Below are 20,294 nucleotides of genomic sequence, written 5' to 3' on the forward strand. Positions count from 1 at the left end.
CCAACAGTAGCCTGCCTCTGTCTCTCTCTCTCTCTCTCTCTCTCTCTCTCTCACTCACACACTCTGTCTGTGTATGTGTGTGTGCATTGTGGTCATTACAACGAAATTCGTTTGCAATTTAAGCGGCCAACGTCGCGTCGTATGGCCATTGCGCACTTTTTATGACCATATCGCACAGATATGGCCCCACGATAGCCATGTTGTTGCTTGTTGTTTTTATGCTTTGGTCATTTCCGTTTTTGTTGCGCTGCCGTCGCTGTGTTTTTGTCTGCACATTACGTTCGCTGTCATCGGCCTGTCCGCAATTGCTCATCACTGCAGCGGTTATGTGTGTCTGTCTCTCTGTCTGTCTCTGTGTTTATATACATATGTGTGTGTGTGTGTGTGTGTTCTCTGTCTGTGTGTCTGCCATTACCAACTGCAGATTTGTAATACCGAATTCGGCTGATCAGCTTAAGCCACCCATATTTGGCAAATGAAAGCGGAAGCTGCTTTTCAGCTTTGCGAGCGGCGGCAGACAAACACGAATCAGATTGTGTTTGAAGGGGCTAATGAAGAGCAAATGCAAATCGGCCAAAACCAACCAGCAAGTAGCCAGCCAACCAGCCAATCCATTCGCTACTCTATGGCGCTCATTAATTCGCATAATCAAAGGCGCGCTGTGGCAGAAGGCAAAGGCAGCATCAGCATCAACATATTTGTCACATGATTACCGTATCCAATCCCACGCTGCATATGCTTGAGCCTTGACATGGATTACATAACGTCGCGTCTAGCCTCAAAACTTTGGCCAGACCAAAGCGCTCTGCCGACATACAATCGCGCACGAAAAACATTTCACAACAACATAAGCAGCAGGAGCAGCAGCAGCAGATTCGTTCACATTAGGGAGAACAAGTAAAGAGTGCTGCAGTCGAGACTGCTCGACTAGGAGACACCCCGAAGGCTTGCAAAGAGCTGATATTCCAAGCAATCTGCGCTGCTTTTATACACATACAGGGCTATCCATATTCGACCAAATTCTATTTCTTCTTTTAAATCAAAAATATAATTTAACATGCATAGATATGGAGCCACACACACGAACTTGATCACAATAAGGTTCAAGTGTGTGTATATTCTCTAGTACTTGAAATACGTGTTTTTATTCAAATAGAAGATGAAAGGGGAGTGGTATGAAAAATCTGAACAAATTGACAGTAAACCTGAAGTCTCTACGTCTAATTGTACTGAAATTACGCATAAAAACGAAATCAATTTATCGATTGGTGATTATCGATTAGCGATAAAAAAATAAATCCAATGAGTTATCGCAGACATATGATAAACTTGTGCTGTTTAAGGTATAAACGTGTATAAATTTCAAGCCTCTAGATCTTTTTACTTCTAAGATCTCAGAGTTCACACGGACGGACAGACGGACATCGCTATATTTAGCTCGCCGCACAGATCATGAATATACATTATGGGCTCTGCCACGCCTGTCACATACAGTTTCGCATAAACTATACCCTGCTTTCCCATTTTCATTGGGCTCAGGGTATAAAAAGACTGCAACACCATCATTTGCTGCACGGCGGACCGAAGCGACGGCAAGCACGCGCCAAGCCGAGGCATTCAACCGGGTGGAGCCCCTTGGCCAAGCGCCAATAGACAATGTCCTATGCATATTTGTCAAAACGCAGCTGAGAGCTGGTTGTGGCCGTTGTGCAGCAGCTGCTGTCGTGTTTAACTGATGCCAACGACACACACACACACGCACGCATGGAAAATTGAAATTGAAACTGTTTAGTAGCATTGCTGTTGTTGTTGTTGTTGCTGTTGCTGTTAGTGTTTGGTTTCCATTCTCCTCTGTCTGCGTTGTCCTCTGACTATTGCGCCATGCCAGATAATTTGCTTGGAAATCCATTTTCCGCTTGTTGTGGGAATACAATTGTGGGCTTGTCTCTCTGTGCGTGTGTGTGTGTGTGTGTATGTGTGTGTAAGTGCATGTGTGCTTATTAGCACACACATCTTCATTGTGCCAATAAGTGAGAGACAATCGAAGCAATGCAACAGCAGATAGCTTAAAGTTCATTTGTTTCTTTGCTTATGAGCGATTCGAATTAAGATTGAAATAATTATTTATTAGAGATTGGATCTAATGTAAAATCTAGCTCAACTAAAGCCCTAGGCTTGATGTCTTACTGGTAGAGATTAATAAATTCCTACATAGTTGCATTTCGTTCTTTTATAAACATATGGAAAATTTCAACTATTTCCCCCTTTTTCTTTGGCTATAAATTCCAGCACTAAATCACATTTATAGCCAAAACATTTTAGCAGCAATTTTCGCGATATTTTGCGCTGCCCACATCAAACGCGCCAAATGCGGCCCCTGCCCAAGCCGACATACGCAACATCATGCTCAACATCCGCCTTATTCGCAATTATCATTTGCTGGCGAAAGCCGATCATCGCCATCTCAGCATCGGCATCAACATCATCGTCAGTGTCGTTGGGAACGGCAGCAGCAGCAGCAGCAGCACTTAGCAACATCGTTGCGAGCGGCTTAAGTAGTCGGCGTTGTTGCCAGTGATTACTGGGACTACTGCTACTACTGCCATGGCCTAAACATTGCCATTCCATATTCATAATTGCTAATGGAATATGCTCCGGCAACGACTGCGGCGACTTTGACAACGCTGATGATGTTCCTGATGATGATGATGATGATGAGGATGAGGGATGCTGGGCATGATAACGATGATGACGATGCTGCCGTTGACGCTGTGGCCGCCTCGGTGATTATGAGCAAAGCCCAGTGCCAAGTGCCCCTGGCCATGTTGTGTGTGGGCATTTGCCATCATTGTGGGCTGGTGGGTGTGGGCGTGCCTCACTTGAAGGCAGCGCAGAGCCAAAGGACACCAATAGTAGTAGCAGCAGTAGCTTAGAAGCCTGGCAGGCGACAGACGACAGGCGGCAGGCGGCAAGGGGCGGTGTTTCTGTTCTGTTCCTGGGAGAAATTAATTTGCAACTTGCGAGACATTTGGCGTTGGCGTCTATTTACATTGTATACATTACGTATACGCCCAGTTGGCGGTGGCAGTGCTTTGAGGTTAGGTTTTTAGGCGGACGCAGCTGCTGGTGCGCCGGCTGGTGGTGGTAGTGTCTAGTGCTCGACCGCGCGCTCTATCTTAAAAGCAAAAAAAAAAAAAAAACAAAAAAAACAAAAAGGAAGCTATATGTAAAAAGAAATGTGTGCTAATTTCGAGTCGCTCGTCACCTGCAGCAATTTTCACTTTTTGCCGCAACAGCGAGCGTAGCTGCTGGCAAAAGTTTTTCCTAGTAGCGGCAGTAGTCTGGCAGCTTTTTGTTAATTGGTTCAGTCACCTGTCTCTTGATCTGCCAGTCAAGCGTACACGTCCCGAGCCGCCAGCCGGACGGAAGCCACGGCGGACCGGGAAGGAAGGAAGGAAGCTAGCCTAGCCGAATGTCACCCAGCGCCCAACGCCCATTGCTCTCTTTGCCAGAGTTACCCAATGAACGTTTTAGATTACAATAGTGAACGGCCTGGCCGACCGTTAGACGACACATTAGCCCTGTGGGTAGCCAGACGGCGCTGTGGCGTGAACAGCGAGCTGGATCGACCGCAAAGTTAGCGCTCGCCGTCGTTAACTTAATTGGCCATCACCACCCACTTTGCGGGTTTTTATGACTCGACGACGACGAAGGCGACGTTGGCGCTAAAGCTGAGACCGGGCCACTGAAAAACAACAGCAATAACGCTAACGTCGACGTCGACGTCGGCGTCGACGTCGCCTGTCACATTTTTGACATTTTTATTCAACATTTTTGTTGCTATTTAGTTGTCGCTGCTGCTGCTGCTGCTGCTGCTGTTTTTGGCTTGGGCAATGCGAGCATTTTCTATGACTTTTTGTTTGGCTGTCACCTGGGCCATAACATTGTCCATTGCCTACTTTTAAGCGCCACATTTTGGCCAGCTTGGCTGGGCCTGGCCAGAAGCGACGACGTTTGCGCTCGGTTTGCGCCATAGCTTTCAATTTTTCTCTATATTTTTGGTCTTGTTCTTAGCTCACTCTCTCTCTCTCTCTCTGTCTCGCTCTTGTTCCTGCTCTGTGATTAATAGGTGTGTTAATGGATGTCATTTTGATGTTTCCGCCAGGCGCATGTCCGCCCCAGCTCCGGCCCGTGCCGCTCCCCTGACCCACGTGACCCGCCTGACCCGCCTGACCCACTCGTTGGCTGGCCGCGACTGTCTTTATGTTTAATTTGAGCATTTCTCGCTAATTTTTAAGGCTCGTCATTAAATGTAGATAATTTTTTATATATTTTACGTTCGTCCGTTCGCCCGTGCATTTTCTATGGGTTTTCTAGGTTTTACGTCCGTCCCCGCCCCCGCTTTTTTCATGGCCTTTTGCCTGGGGCGCGTCGTAAAACGTAAATGTAACGAGGCAGCTCTACAGGACGAACGACGGACTGACTGATTGAGGATAGGCAGGCCTAGTGTGGGGTGTCTTATGTGGGTCCCAAATACCACAGTTGTTAAAACCTTTTATTTGTCAACGTTGTTGTTGTTGTTGTTGTTGCTGCTGCTGCTGCTTATGTCGTCTAAGGATCGTTAAGGTATTTTTAATTAGTCTCGAAATGCATTTTTAAAGCGGACACCAGAAACGGTTTAAAGCATCTTAAATGTGTGTGAGTGTGGCAGATGCTGTGTGTGTGTGTGTGTGTGTGGGTGTGAATGTGTGCATGCATATAAAATGCAACATGTTTTTCTACCGCCTCCAACATCAGACACACCCCGTCGATTTTATTGCCTCAGCCGCAACGGCATGCAACGGGCGCACAGTAATCGATATGTAAACATGCCGGTTCACTACGCTATCGCATGCGGCTGTTGCTTGTTGTTGTTGCAGTTGCTGTTAGTCGGCGACTGTATAAATTTAGAGGCAAACAAACCCAAAAAAAAAAGAGACAACAGAAACTGGGGACAGCAACAGCGACAGCGACAACGATAGCAACAAGCTGCATGTCGTTTGGCATGCAACATGTTTTTATATAAATCAATTACATGCCAAACATGACACGCACATAAAATGGTTTAAGGGCGTTGAGTCGGCGACACACACACACACACACACACACACACACAAAGCAGCTCTGGCTAACTGCATTAAATCCTTTAAAGTTTTCATGATATTTTAATATGATTAATGCACACGATCAAAGCCAAAAGCAAGGAATTTGCTTTAATTAGGGCATATCTGATTGAAATTCTTTATATGTGTGTGTGTGTGTGGCCAGTGCGCGCTGGTAAATATAATCAATGCCAATCATTATTTAGCTGTCGTGGCGCCTAAATTTGACATCTAAAATCGAATTATGTGGCAGGCAAATTAATTGAGATTTGCTGGCAAAAATTGAAATTGACGCGCGAAAATTGCGAATGTTGACAAAATTGTTTGCAGCTGGCGACGCTTTGCGGCCACAGCAACGGACAGCGCAGTGAGCAGAAGGGAGATGAAGAGATGCAGAGAGAGAGGAAGAGGGAGAGAGAGAGCAGGAAACTACACAGCGTCCACGCAGCAGCACAAATTTGTCACAGCAATTTTTGGGGGACCTGAATTGATATAAACGGTCCGACAGACAGCGCTGCTTCAGCGCCGTCGCTGCCTGGAAAATAATGCGCTAAATAAATTGCGAAAAATTACATAAAATATTTAAGCGCATTCAAGTGTGGCGCCATAAAAAATGGCGTGGCATTAAAAATTTTGGAGTGAAAGCAAAGCGAGCGGCAAATGGCAGGCGGCAAAGTGGTTGAAACGCCATTTGCCTGAATATGAAAGAGGCTGGGGGCTGGATTGGATTGGGGTTGGGGCTTGGCGGTGCTGTGCTGTGGTGTGATGTGGCGTGGTGCGGCTAGCCGTGTGGCAGCTAGGTCTTGGGGAATTTTTTGGTGTTGGAGTTGACGGTGTGTCAGGCAGTCGGATAGACAGCCGCAAGTCGGATGAACGCGAAGAAGAGGGCAATAGCCTGGCAGGAGTCGGCGGTGGGGTTGCTGTTGCACAAAGCACAGCCAGCGCACGGGCAGAGCAAGGATAACGGCAGCAGCAGCAAACAGCAAATTATATGTATAAAAGCAAATAGCAGCTGAATATTAGACATTTGAGAATTGGCATCGCAAATTTTTCATTGACTGGCAGAACAGACAAAACGAAAAGAAAAAAAAATACCAACAATGCCAAGCAACCTGCCATGCAAATGTAAGACATGTGTCCTGAAGCGGCTCGTGCCATGTTTTAAGCTTGAGCAGACGACTAAAGGGAAGCCGAGTCGACTCTAGCTCAGACGTTTTTAATGCATTTTTTATTTGACTGCCGCAAAAAACGACAAGCAAATAGATGCACATAAAAATAAATAAGGGACAGCCACACACACACACACACACACACACACATGCATGCAGTATATGAAAAGGTCGCCCATATTAACACTTCGTCTTCGTTGCCAACCCACACAGGAAAGGCGAGCGCAGCGAGTATATTTTTTATTTTATTTATTTTGTTGGTATTGAAGCTGTGTGTCCAGCCGCCATAAATTTCAATGCTGCTGAATTTTGTATGAGCCCACTGGCCCCAGTCAGCCTGGCCAGCCGGCCAGCCAGCCAGCAGAGTAATGCTTGACCCCGGCACGACCTAGGTCTCGATGAGGAGTGGCTGCGATCACATACGTTTGTCTACGTGCTTCGCCTTTGCTTTAAAAACATATAATTTATTTTAAAAGAGCCCCTCAACACACAGAAGTCAAATGGCCAAGACCAGCAAGAAAGGTAAACCCAGCACGGGTACGGGTACGGCTACGGGTACGGGTATACGGCCAGGGGCATGCTCCTGCCCACAAAATCAATATGAAGAGCAAGATTTATGCAGCCGGTAATCGCTGCTCAGCTCCGGTCCACAATCTCTGCTCCCCTCCCCTCCCGCCTTGCGTGCTTCAGTTGTTACCCCTGAGTCCGGAGGCCGGAGTCCGTATCTGACTGCTCTAGCTCATTAGAAATGCCAAACAGCGTATGCCTGCCATTTGCATACACCCATAATACACTCGCACACATACACACACACAGAGACACACAGGCACGCACTCACGCACAACTCTTTATGTATGATGTCACATTACGGCAGAGTGAATATCTTAATAGACACGATGCCGCCGTCGACTGGCGGAAAAAATTGCCAAACTTTCCGGCCGTGCATGAGGGCCGTCATGCCAAAATATCAATGAAAATGTCATACACAAGTATATTGCCACAGTCTAAGATAAAAAACTCACACGCACACACACACAAAGAGTGAGAAGAAACAGGAAGAAAAAAGTGTTGCCTACCATTGGGCGCAGAACATTTTTTCTACTGCATTCGCAGCGCTAAGAAGTCAGAGAGACAGACAGACAGACAGACGAACGGACGGACAGACAGACACTGAGAACACATGTTTTGAATAATTTATGCGGGCGAGCGCACGAAATGTGCCCGCTAGGAGTTGAGCCTGTTATCCTGCCGCCATCGTCTCCTGTTCGCTTGGCACTAGGCCAGGCAAAGTTTTTTTGCACACTCACACACACACACACACATACAGACACACACTTGCGCGCTTTCGCGTACACACTCGTGCCAAAGCAAAAAGGTGATAAATGCATAAGCAGAGAAAACTTTTTTCGCCTTTCCACTTTGCTTCTCGATTTGGCAGTCTATATTAATGCCAAGTGCGAGCGAGCGAGCCGAAGTGAGCGGCTAGAGAAGGAGGTGGAGAGAATTGTACTAATAGCGAAATTGCTACAAATCGTTTTGGCCAAACTTGCGCAAGTTTATTATGCCTCACACAGATAGACAAGCACACCCACACACACACACTCAGAAACAGACGCAGACACAGACAAATACAGCTATAAACGTTTGGGAGTTCACCCTTCGCTTTCACATTCTAATTTAGCTGCGCTTCAAATATTTATGCAAACAAATTGAAATAAAAAAGAAGAGGTTTCTAACTCTCCAAGCAATAAAATTCAAAATGTAAATATTTAGGCGACCCTCGTTTCAGAGTGAAACGCGAAATGGCAGATGTAGCTATATACCTAAATATATACATTTAATATACATATATACATACATAATCTCATGACATGGCCAATGTTAATTGGCATATTCAAGACTCTTAAATGCAGTCGATAATGATCTGAAGATCCATCACAGTATTTTCTCCCTCTCTCTCTCTCACTATAATCTTCATTTATACCTGCAATTTATTGGGCAATCTCAAGTCACGGCTCCTGGGCACAACCCTACAGCTGTTAAATGTGTATCTGAAATTACATGTAAATAAAGTTTGCCATTCGCTTCGCATTGCCTCTCAGTTTCACTATCGTGTTTTAGTTATAACGACGCCAAGTGCTTCTCTATACATAGTAAGTGTTTTGGTATTAAACTTGCCGGCTCGAGCCGACATCTCAGTTATTTTGTTGTTGTTGTTGCCGTTACTGTGGCTGCGGCTGTGGCTGTGGCTGGAGTTTTGGTAGCAGCCGCAGCTGCTCCACTTTAGCGGCATTCTCATATAATTTATTGCCTCTCGGCCTGCCCAGGCAGAGGCAGTAACGTCAGGTAGTGGGTGGGGGAGGGCGGCAGGCCTTGAGTAGGGTTTGTCGCCTACACACACACACACACACACACTCTGTCTCTTCTGCTCTATGCGTCTATTGGTATATCTATGGCTGTGCGGCGGTTAACTAGGCCGCAGCCACAAGTTGCGTTTATTAACTGCCACACTAGCAAACAAATGAGAGAGAATGAGGCTGCGCTATAACAGCTGCTGCTGCTGCTGCTTAGAGTAGCGGGGTAGCCGTACCTGTCTGCCCGTCCAAATACAGTTTCTAATTAGAATTTATAAGCGGCTTGACAGTGCCAGCTTAAAGTGTGCACCCACCTGACTTAAAGCCAGCAGCAGGCATCATATTTGCCTATGCGAAGCAATAATTGTTATTTCAAAGGCTGCCGCTGCAGATCTTTATTGTGGCTGCTGTTTGTGGATGAGGGGGCGTGTCGGTGGTGCATTGCCCGTTTTCCGCTGTTGTTATTTTTACCTACATATGCAATTTTTTGCACCATACGCTTGCATTTTCAAGGATGCCACCAACATCATCATCATCGGCATCATCATCAACATCGCCATCATCATCATCATCAACAACAACAACAACTGTGTGAGTGTGTGCATACAGACATCGTCAATGGACCGATCCATAGCCCAGCATTTGCCGCACAAGCGGAAATGTCGACTCGTATCTGTGTCGCTGTGGGCTCAGCATACAATACACACACACAAACACACACACACATGCAGCATAAAGAGAGAAAGACAGAACAAACGACCACAATTGCAACGGGTTGCTGGCGCTGTTGGTTGTGGCAGCCCGTGCCTGGTGGCCCAAGGGGCAGGGGGCAGGGGAGTGCACTTCGGACAAAAAGCCTTTAATCGACAGCAACATATTCGATTTTAATATTCATATGCCACCATAAATTCACAACAACAAAGGCAGCCGAACTCGCTGGCCGTGCAATATATGAGGGCGTTGATATGCTCACACATATGCAGAAATACGTGCATGCCATGCGTCCGTCCCATGCGCCCCATGCGCCATGCCTCATATTCTCTGATATATTGGGGTCTTTCTGGACAGCTGTTGCTGTTGCTGTTGTTGGCACTTCATGAAATGTACTTTTCGACGATGGCGCGTGCTCTTTGGGTGGCTGCAATTAAAGCACACGGCTTGATTTGGTTGGCATTATTTAGCAGCAAGGCACGTGCCTTAGTTGGTTAACTAAATTCGGATGCTAAACGGGTTGATAGCTCTGACTAAATCCAGTTGAATAAAAATATGTGTTAAAATTGCATTCAGTTTAGCATTGGTGTATATTTCTAATAGAGTTAATAACACTTATATATATAGCATAGACTGTGCCCCACTAGAATTTAACTCAGTTTAAAGTATATTAAAGGCTAGAATTGTATGTGGAACAAGAAATTAAGCACTACTACTACCCAGTTTCGAATTGGATCAGCTATGACAGACTGTGATGCTCATTACAGCAACAACACACAATGACAACAACAAAAAGCTAAAGGAACACCAACACAAACACATGTGTGACCGATGCCGTTTGCTGATGAGGCTGACACCCTCTGCTTCCGTTGGCGTCGTGCACTTCAAAAACTTAACCGTTAGGCATATGCGTGATTATCTCTCTGGCAGCGAGTGTCCGACAGTGGCTGAAGCAGCCCCAGCCACCCCCCTTGGTAGAAGATGAAGAAGAAGAAGAAGCAGCAGCAATAGCAGGCAGCCCTTCAACAATTGCGCGCTGACCCAGTTACCCGGCAACAAAGGCGGAAGCAAAGGAAACATGCTGAAAGAGAAGAGGCCGCAGGAGCGGGGGGGAGGAAGAGTAAAAAGGCACATGTCATCATAGAAATCAGTGTGTGTGTGTGTGTGTGGAGCTGGGCAGCAGCAGCAGCAGCAAAAGCTGAAATGGCCACGGGCAACGGCTTATGGAAAATAGAAAGCAAAAGCAAAAAGGCTCTGGGAAAATTCATTAAAACGCACCAGAGAGTGTCAGTGGACGGCAACAATGGACAATGGTCCGCAGTTGGGTCCGGTCGGGGCTTATCAGCCGGGGCCATATGTGCACACGCGTCGCAGACGGGGACCCAGTTCATAATCAAATATTTAGCATACTTTTTAGCAGACCATACGAGCATATTACAATAACATTTCCGGTCAGCTTGGCACACAGAGGGATTGAGGCAACAGTTGCAGCCGTGCCGCACCGTACCGTATAAGTGGGGGCCATTGGCCCCATGAAGCGTGTAATGCAATGATCTGCAGAGAGAACCCCGGCAAATCCCCAGCGAATGCCAGTTGGCCGGCATTTGGGAGCGTTAATGTGCCATAACGAATGCATTAGAGACATTGCCGCCATTCCAGTTGTTGTGAGCGTTGCCCGGGGAGATTATTAAAAAAAAAAAAATTAATTACTCTCCTGCTCAGTCGCTCTGTCAGCTGAGCACGGCGCGTGCGTCTGCATTGACAGAGCGAAGGTTAGCTTAGCTATGAGGAGCTGCATCACCGAAGCCGGAAGCCGCCCGAAAAAGTATGCTATAAATCCCTTCAAGCATATGGCACGCACAGCCAAAACATATGTTCCTGCCGCCGTGCCCATATAACAATACAAAGCGCAAGACAGAGAGACAGACGGGCTGACAGACGGGCGGGAATAGCAACAGCTTCTCTGATATCATTACTCAACCAACAAGCCACAAAGAACACGTACACGCACACACACACGCACATACACACACGTATTTGTATGAGGGCTTTCGCGTTTTCGTTTTGCTCAGCCCGTGTGTGCGTGTCATGTTGGTTTTTTGTCTGCGCTTTGCGCGATTTCACTCTCCCTTAACATCCATCTCGCTCACTCTCGCTCTCTCTCTCTCTTTCTGCCTCTCTGTCTATCTGTCTGTCGCTGCCTGCGATATTATCAAGTGAAGTGCTTTTGCGGTTTTTGCCGTTGCTTTGTCTATCACACACACACACTTGCACACACACACATGCGCCCAGTCGTCGTGTTGCACACCGCTGATATATTTCAGTGTGCGTGCGTTTTGGCTTTGTTATTATTACTATTACCACATGTTGTTTTTGTATTTAAGCTAATTCTTTTATGTACATAAAACGTGCAGTCACATAAAAATAAAAACCAAACAGCAAACAGAAAACAGCCAACGACAAATAACAAAGGCAAAGCAGCAACAGCAACAACAACACAAACAACAACAGTGAAGCAAAGCGCCGCCTGATGATAAGCTAAGTGGCGAATTCAAGCGAAGTCAGCATTGATAGCAACAGCCAGCAGTCAGCCATCTAGTGCACCCGAGCTACCCCCCCTCCGCCTCTGCTCTTGTTCCGTAATCGTATAAAGGTGCCTACTTCACACAAAATTACCCTTTTCAATTTGCCAGCCGTGTGCTGCAGGAGTCTGAGGTCTTCCCCTTTGTCTGCGCTGCTCGTTTATTGACTTTTTGTCATTGCTGCTAATGCATAGCAATAGCCAGAAACAGGAGCAGCAGCAGCAGCAGCAACCACACATACACACACACACACACACACACATATATGGCAGCAGCTTTATTTTTATAGCTCGCATTACGTTTAATGTTTGGCTTAACTTAGTTACTCTCGATGCCCGACTCTGGCTCTGGCTTTCACTGTGGCTCTGCCTCTCTGACTATGATTACGACTACGACTCCTGCTTCGGCCACGTCTCCGTCTCCGTCACCGTCTCCTGCTCTGGCTGTGTCTTTGCCATTGGCATTGTTGCCGCACTCACGAGTGTGGTAATTAAGTGTCACATGTAATTACAATACACTTATGCATGTGCTGCATGCAACATGGCTTTCTAATTAGAGTTTAGCGTCAATCTTAGCTTTTAGCATTTGCAATAAACCAAAAACTAAGCCAAGCCTCGTTCCATTTACCACTTGCTGTGAGTTCTGCTGCATTTGCTGCTTAATTTCAATGAATATTCTGTGTGCTTTCTTGCAACTATTCGCCCCTCGTAAATCCCAACTAATAAAACAGAAAATCCACAAAAAAATATATATATACAAATAAAATCAAAAGATGGGGCTAAAAATGGGAAAACGCGCGCTGTTTGTTTATCCAAAGGCTGCACCAGGGGAATTAGCGCAAACAGCTCTACTTAAATAGAACTTGGGTATATTTGCGCAACAGCGGAGTGCGAATTATGATTAACTGAGCGCGGGTTGCTCAGTCAGTTCTGAAATGGAAATAAGAAGATATTATTTTCTGATTTATTTTGATTACTTTATTTTCTTTTTCAGCTGAATACAATTTCATTTTTGTGTTATTTAATTTTTTATATTTGTCACTTCTCGAACTAACAATAATATACAATTAAAAAAAAATTCTTTCTCTATAAATAACTAAATTGCTAATAATAAATTAAGTAAAACTCTGAGATATGCTTAGTGAAATTTCTTTTGTGAATTTATGTAGTCTATGCTAAACTGTTGATTTAGTTTGCAAACTGAGCTTAAGCTGCCCTCTCGTCTCGCCTGCTGTTGTATTATATTATTTAATAGAGTTTATAGCGCACCCACCCACTCATGTTGACTTAGTTAGCTAAACTAAACTAGAAACTGCCCAAGCGTATCCAATTTACTGAACACAAAATGCAAAGCTCGCTTTTAAGGGCGCCACTCAAATTTCTCTAAATTCAGCCACAGAACAGTAACAATAACAATAACTACAACTACAACTACAACAACAACAACTTAAACAACTACAAATAGCTCATCTGAGCTGATTCGCTGTAATTTACTTAACTTGCGTAAATATTAAATATTTATATTGTTCTCTTCTCTTTTATTTTTCTCTTTTTATGTACCGTAATCGTATATACTTCATCTACTACACACACACAACTACAACTACAACTACAACTACTTGCCTACTTGCCTACCATTCAATTCAACTCAACTCAATTCAACTCAACTCAACTGAATAAACTGAAACCATCTTTAACTTCTCTGCTGTGCTGTGCCTCTGCATCATCAACTACAACTACAACCACAATCTATTAACATAACAACTACAACAACAACTACAAAATATACCAACCGCTGGCTGCACCAACAAAAAAAAAAAAAAAATGAAATAAATCAAATCTCGTGTCTCCAATGCGAATTGCGAATGCGAATGCGAATGCATCTGTATCTTGTTGCGCATAACTGTGAATCGTGGCCATGCAGCGCGGAAGCGACGAACTTTTGAGTCAAGCTGCAGTCATGGCGCCCGCTTCCGACAATAATAATCAGGATCTGGCCACAAAGAAGGCCAAACTGGATTCGAGCACCGTGCTGGCTGGCGGAATTGGTAAGTTTTATATATTTCTCTGCACGCTCTCTCTCTCTCTCTCTCTCTCTCTCTATCCCCTCCTCTCCCTCTTCCTCACTCTATCACCCTCTCGCCCTATTGCAACTTATCTTTTAGCTTCAGCTTAACTATACCTTTACCTATTATGCCTCTACCACCTGCCCCCATAGCTCGCCCCTCTCTCCGTCTGCGTTGCGCCCTATGTATAAGCCCATTTTATGGCACGCCTGGGCCGCTCAACTTAAGTGCACTTTGCAGCCATAGTTTAGGCCAGGTTGGGCTGCCAATTAGCCACCGCCGCCGCAGCCCCCCGCTGCGTGCATTAGGCAATGCCAATGGCCTAAGCTGGCTTAAGCCGGTGTCGGCCACTTGGCTGCTTATGGCAATTGGTTTAGTACGGGCCTAGCAATCGCGACTGTTCTTATAGCCAATTAACCCGCTAATTAGCATGGAAACAAACATTTCGACGCACGCTTTGTTTTTGCTTGCGAAATATGAAAAAGTGTATATAGTGAAGCTAGCTAGCTGACGCGCTTGTGTAATAAGCTGAAATGCCGCCCCTTCCACCCCTTCAATTCGAGCACATTAATTAGTCCTACACACACACACACACACAGCCCGTACTAGCAATGGAACCACCACCACCTGCAAAGGGTGCGCGTGTCGGCGCTGGCACACAGTAATAAAGCTAATCAAAAACCGCTCGCACCAGAAACCGAAAACCAGAAACCTGAACCTGAACCACATATTAGGCAAATATTTGCCAAGCGGCCGTCAACGTCACTGTTTAGACCGAAAGTCGAAACCAAAAATCAGTCAGCCACAAAATGATTTTAAATATCAACAAATTCATGCGAAAGCATTTTCCATGCACACTAACACACCGATAGACAGACACACACAGTGTGTGTGTGTGTGTGTGTGTAATCACAAAATGGGCAAATCAAAAATAAAATACTCCATTTTGGCTCTTCAATTTTTTATGATTCCATTAGAAATTTGCTGAGAATTTATACGCCTTTTGGTTTTCCAATTAGCAGCCATAAAAACCTCCTCAATTATCCTTGCCAGCGTCACAATAGGAATCAATGGGAACACATGGCTTAATGGAAAGAAAGGGCAAAAAAAGAAGTGTACAAAATTGTAAGCCTTTTAACGGGTTGCGCTCTGTCCTTTGCACCCGCCAGATAGCAGATAGTCAAAGAGCCCCAAACACACTCTATATACATATATATACATGTATATATATGTCTATTTATATATACGTACTCTGAGTGGCAATCGAGAACGCAACGAAAAAAGCGCAAAAGCAAAAGCAAAAGCATAATATTTATTTATTACTCTACAAAGGACTTTTCTATTAATTAAAAAGCAACAAGCTCTATCCTACACACACACACGCACACGCGCACATACACATTCACTCGCACACACACACACACACACATACGCACTGTTGACCAGTTGGCAACTGGCAAAGAGTTGCAGGCGTTCATTGTTCGAATGCTTGGTCCAGACACAGACGACCCAGCGGCATTTGAGTGCCAACTCATGCATACAAACGCTGGAGCAAAGCAGGTGGATCACACTGGAGTGGGGAGTGGGAGTGGGAGTGTGGAGTGTGAGGCTGGCAGACATCGTGGACGCTATTCGACTGCTTGTGAATCAACCGCCCCCTTGACACCTGCCGCCTTTCACCTGGCAAACGCTGCACGCCGCACGCCGCACGCCGCACGCCGCACGTCGCCTGCCGCATGCCACATGCCACCTGCGGCCTTTTTAATTTGCCACGCAAAGTTCATTCGCAAACACAAAAGCAGCCCAAAATTTTTAAAGTCATGAGCAGCTTAAAGCTGAAAAGACAAAGGGACGAGGGGCGAGCAGGGGCGCGGAGGTGCCACGGGAAATCCAATGAATTCATTTGTGTTTGTTGTGTGTGGCTGTGCGCCTGTGTGTGTGTGTGTGTGTCGCTTACATGGCAACCACTTAAAGCTGACGCACAAAAGCAAAAATACGCTGCTGATGCCAAAAATAATAACAAAAGAAATTGCTAAATAAATGTGTAAGGACACTTTTATTGCATTGCAGCACTGAGAGCAAACAACAACAACAGCAACAGCAACAACAACGATTGCCAGACAAGTAAATAGACAGCATCCAACAAAAGCAACAAAAAGCATTGTGTGGCCAGCCTTAGATAAACATACACACACACACATACCTAGTGAGCCACTGCCAAAAATTGTTTTTTTTTTCTCTTTCTCTCTTCTTCACTTTTCCTTTTTGGTGGTTTGGCACGCCCCAGCGCCATCCGCTGCCCGTTGGCCGTTGTCAATTGTATTTGTATGCCATGCTAAACCAATACACAGAGCCACGTTTCCGTTACACGAGCTTAGCCCATCGAACATGCAACAAATTTTTGCACGTAAATGTAATAAAAACACTTTTGCTCTCATGCTACCGCAACGCCACGCCCAACCACTTCAAGTAGAGTGGTGTGTGTGTGTGTGTGTCCATGTCTGTGTGTGTGTGTCTGAAGCACACTTGGAGCAAGTGGCCACGCTTCGTTCGGCTCATCTTACAATGCAAAGCGCACAGTGCTTATTTGATTACATGTATATACTCCATATATATATATATATACTATATACCATACATATATACTATATATGTTATATATAATTCCTTTCGCCCAATGTCCCAACTTTCGTTTGCTGCTGTAATAAATACTCGCATTTGCTTAGCGCCGTTTGATTTATTTTATTTTGATTATTATGCATATTTTATGCAAGCCAAATTAGACCCCGGGGACTCAAGTTTGAGACCCTGCGCTGGCTAATTCGAGCCACTCCGCAAACGCAACAAAACCCAAAACAAACCGAACTGAGCTGAGGCGAGTCGAGTCGATTCCAGTCGTGTTGCGTCGCATCGTCGAGTTAAGCCGGGCCAATGTCGCGTGTTTGGTCTGGGACAGCAGCATGTGTAGCTCTCGTTGTTGTTGTTGTTGCTTTTGCTGTTATTGTTGCTGCGTGTTCGTTGTTTATTGTTACAGCCAGTGCGCGCACACACACATGCCACTCACACACACACACACACACACACACGCTGGGACACATACAAACAGGCTATGTTTGTCTAGCCCCGCCAATATTTGTTTGTTTATTGACCGATTTGAGGGTGACCATTGGCTAACAAGCAGCATGGTTCTAGGTGTTAAAACGTAACATTGAATAATAAAAAACAAGTAGACGGAAAGAAAAAAGCAATCGCCCATAGACATGCAATGCAAGCAGCATTGGCGCAATATTTTAAAGTAGACCCAGTCGAAGAAAGGCGCAGATAAGCTTATCATTAATTAGACGGAGCCAAGCTACAGATTTAAGTTAAATTGTTATATAAAATATAAAAATAATTAAAAATTAAACTATAAATAAATATTTAAAAATTCAATATAAATTAAAAAGTAAAAATAAAGTAAATAAATAAAATTATTCAATGAAATTTAAATTTGAAAAGAGAAAAATATATATAAATAATTTAATATTGATATGAGTCATATATAAATATATAATATACTCATCTGATTCAAATTAAGAATAATTCATCAATATATAATACAAATGTGAAAAATAAATAAAATTAATAAATAATTTGATATGAACTAAAAATAAATAAAGAATTAAATGAAATTTAATTTAATACATATGTATATACAAAAATATAAATAATATATAAAAAAATAAATTATATAAATATAAAGATAAAATAAAATTAAATAAATTAAATTCATTCGTAATATAAAAATATACAATTAAAAGAAATTAATAAAAATAAAATAACTAAAATAAATATTAAATATTTTTTTTTTTTTTTTTTTTACCTTCATTGTCATTTTTATTTACTCATATAAATAAATAAACAATATAACACAATTAACTTTACAAAATAAAAGTAATGTAGTATATGTCCATTAAATAAAGCACTTCCTCCAAGCTGAGTAATAATTGAGTGAGTCAGGTAAAGCTCAGCGTCATTTCATAAGCCCAATTCAATCAGCCAGCCAAGCACATAGATCAAAGCCAAGTGAAGTACTTGAGCGTTTTTATGGCCATCGAGCTTGAAGTGTGTGCTGTGAGCAGCGAACTGCGTGCTGCGCATGCAGCAGCAGCAGCAGCAGCTGAAGAGTCCTGCGACTGCTGCTCATTGTTTCCTGCGTCCTGTGTGCGTGTGTGTCTCGGTGCCTGTGTTTCAGGATGGCGCGCGTGCCGCCTTGATGTCTGTGATACCGCAGCGCGCTGGCACGTCTGTTGCGTGTAAATATTTTCACAGTCAATAAAATAATATTGTCATATTTATTTGTGCGCGGCGCCGTCAACGTCTGTGTAAATATTGAGCGAGCACTGCAAACCAGAATAAAAATCAGAATTTGCACTTGGTCAGCGGCAACAATAACAACAACAGCAACAATTGATGTCAATTGAATGTGTGGTGGTTCGCTGTGATCATTTATGGGAGAGGCTGTGCGTGTCGGCTAGTAGAACGTGCATTTATTGTCATTATTTATATGGTTTCACTTTTGACTTACGGCTGCCACATGCCACATGCCACATGCCATATGCCACACACACATTTGTGTGTATTTAAATATGGGTTACTTCATTAAGCATACGACTCGTTGGCAGTCCATAGCATACCTTGCAGTGGCATCCTTAAACAGTTGCACATAATTATAGAGTGCAAATGAAGTAGAAAGCGCGCTTGTCGCTGCCCCGCCTCGACTCCCACTCGGCGCACTTCTAATTTATGCAATTGATATACTTTACAGAACTTCAACTCATGTTGCTGGAGTTGTCGCCGCTTGACTGCACACAGGACACTGCAGACTGCCTTTGCCTTCTGCTACTCAAACTGCCAGCATTAGGTAAAAGATGGAAAAAAGGAAGAAAAATATGGAAACTATTCCCGTAATTGAAATGCAATTAAAATTTGTAAACGTCGTCAGACTTTGCGTGCGTTGACTTCTCGCTTATACAGCCTCTCTCCCTGTCTCCTTCTCTCGTTCTCTGTCTCTGTCTCTCCAGACTCCGGCTTGTTTCTATGTGCCAGCAAATTTTTAATGAATTACATTACTTGCGGGTGTTAGGCTCGTGTCTTGCTCGTATCAGCAGCAGCAGCAGCAGCGCCAGCGCCAGCAAGAGAAAAAAAATCGTTATTTTCAATTATGGCTGGCCTGAAAACAGACAGACATATACTGGGCCAACAAAAAATTATGTAGTAGACGAGGATGGTGGAGCATAGCTGCTGGCGTTGAGTTTCAGTTGATGTAAAAACTTGTGTGTGCTATGATTGATTGTACAGAAGAAAGAGATGTTTAAATTAAAGACAAGGCAGCGCGCTGGCAAAGTAAATATCATTAAGTCATTACGCATGCACGCACAGTTCACACACACACACACACACTCACAGACAGACACAGACACGCACACAGACAGACAAGGGCAAGTTGCTGGCCAACAATTTAAAATTTATGATGTGTGAGGCTGTAAAAACCTAATTTGCTGTAGCATAATTAAATGTAAAGCGTTTGCGCGTGTGTGAATATTCAAATATTGGGAATAATCACACACACACAAACAGACGCACAAACACACCAACACACACACACACACGCAAACAAACACTGGCGTCAGGCGTATATTAAATGATTAAATGCCGCCACGTAAGCACAAATTTAATTGTTATTAACAATCAGCCGTCCTTTCGCCCATTTGTGTCCAGCTGTAATGAATGGTGGGGGTGCGGCGGGGTGGTTTTTTGGGGCGTTGACCATTTATCGGTTACTTTGCGTGGCTTTGTTTCAGCTGTCGATGCTCGACGCACTTTTCCATTCATTTCAATTTATTCGTTTGGGAGTTTTTGTTTGCTTTATGAATTTAAATAGTCATTAATTAACTTTGTCCATGTTGCCGTCCGGGCGGGTACTGGAAAAAAAAAACGATGTGCATACATGGCTCTCAAATTATTACACATACGCCGCATTGTGCAATAGCAGCAACAACAACAACAACAGCTACTGTATAACATTTGGGCATATGGAACATATTACAGCTGACCATCCATTATTTTCATACCCACACCGGTGCCAACTCAATTACAGTTTGTAAACTTTTCAATTAGCCATAAATAGTTTATATGCATATTTTTCGTGCAATTCATCGATGACCGCGGCTCGTGGCCCGGCATGACACGGCGTATGTGCATGGACTTAATTGAAAGGAGGAGGAGCAAGC

General features: G+C 44.2%; 1 protein-coding gene across 15 annotated transcripts in view; it reads left to right on the forward strand.

Moving 5' to 3' along the window:
- Nucleotides 1-20,294, forward strand: part of heph (polypyrimidine tract-binding protein 1 heph) — a 182,198-nt gene that overhangs the window by 127,481 nt on the left and 34,423 nt on the right. For all 15 annotated transcript variants that reach the window (XM_089256164.1, XM_089256169.1, XM_018112004.3 and 12 more), the window contains one exon: nucleotides 13,881-14,004. In XM_089256164.1, the coding sequence (XP_089112290.1) occupies nucleotides 13,881-14,004 (124 nt within the window). The remainder of the gene's footprint in view (nucleotides 1-13,880; nucleotides 14,005-20,294) is intronic.

Source organism: Drosophila navojoa, chromosome 2, assembly GCF_054131105.1.
Source record: "Drosophila navojoa isolate 15081-1374.11 chromosome 2, UAZ_NAV_1.0, whole genome shotgun sequence".
In the NCBI taxonomy this organism is placed as follows: Eukaryota; Metazoa; Arthropoda; class Insecta; order Diptera; family Drosophilidae; genus Drosophila; species Drosophila navojoa.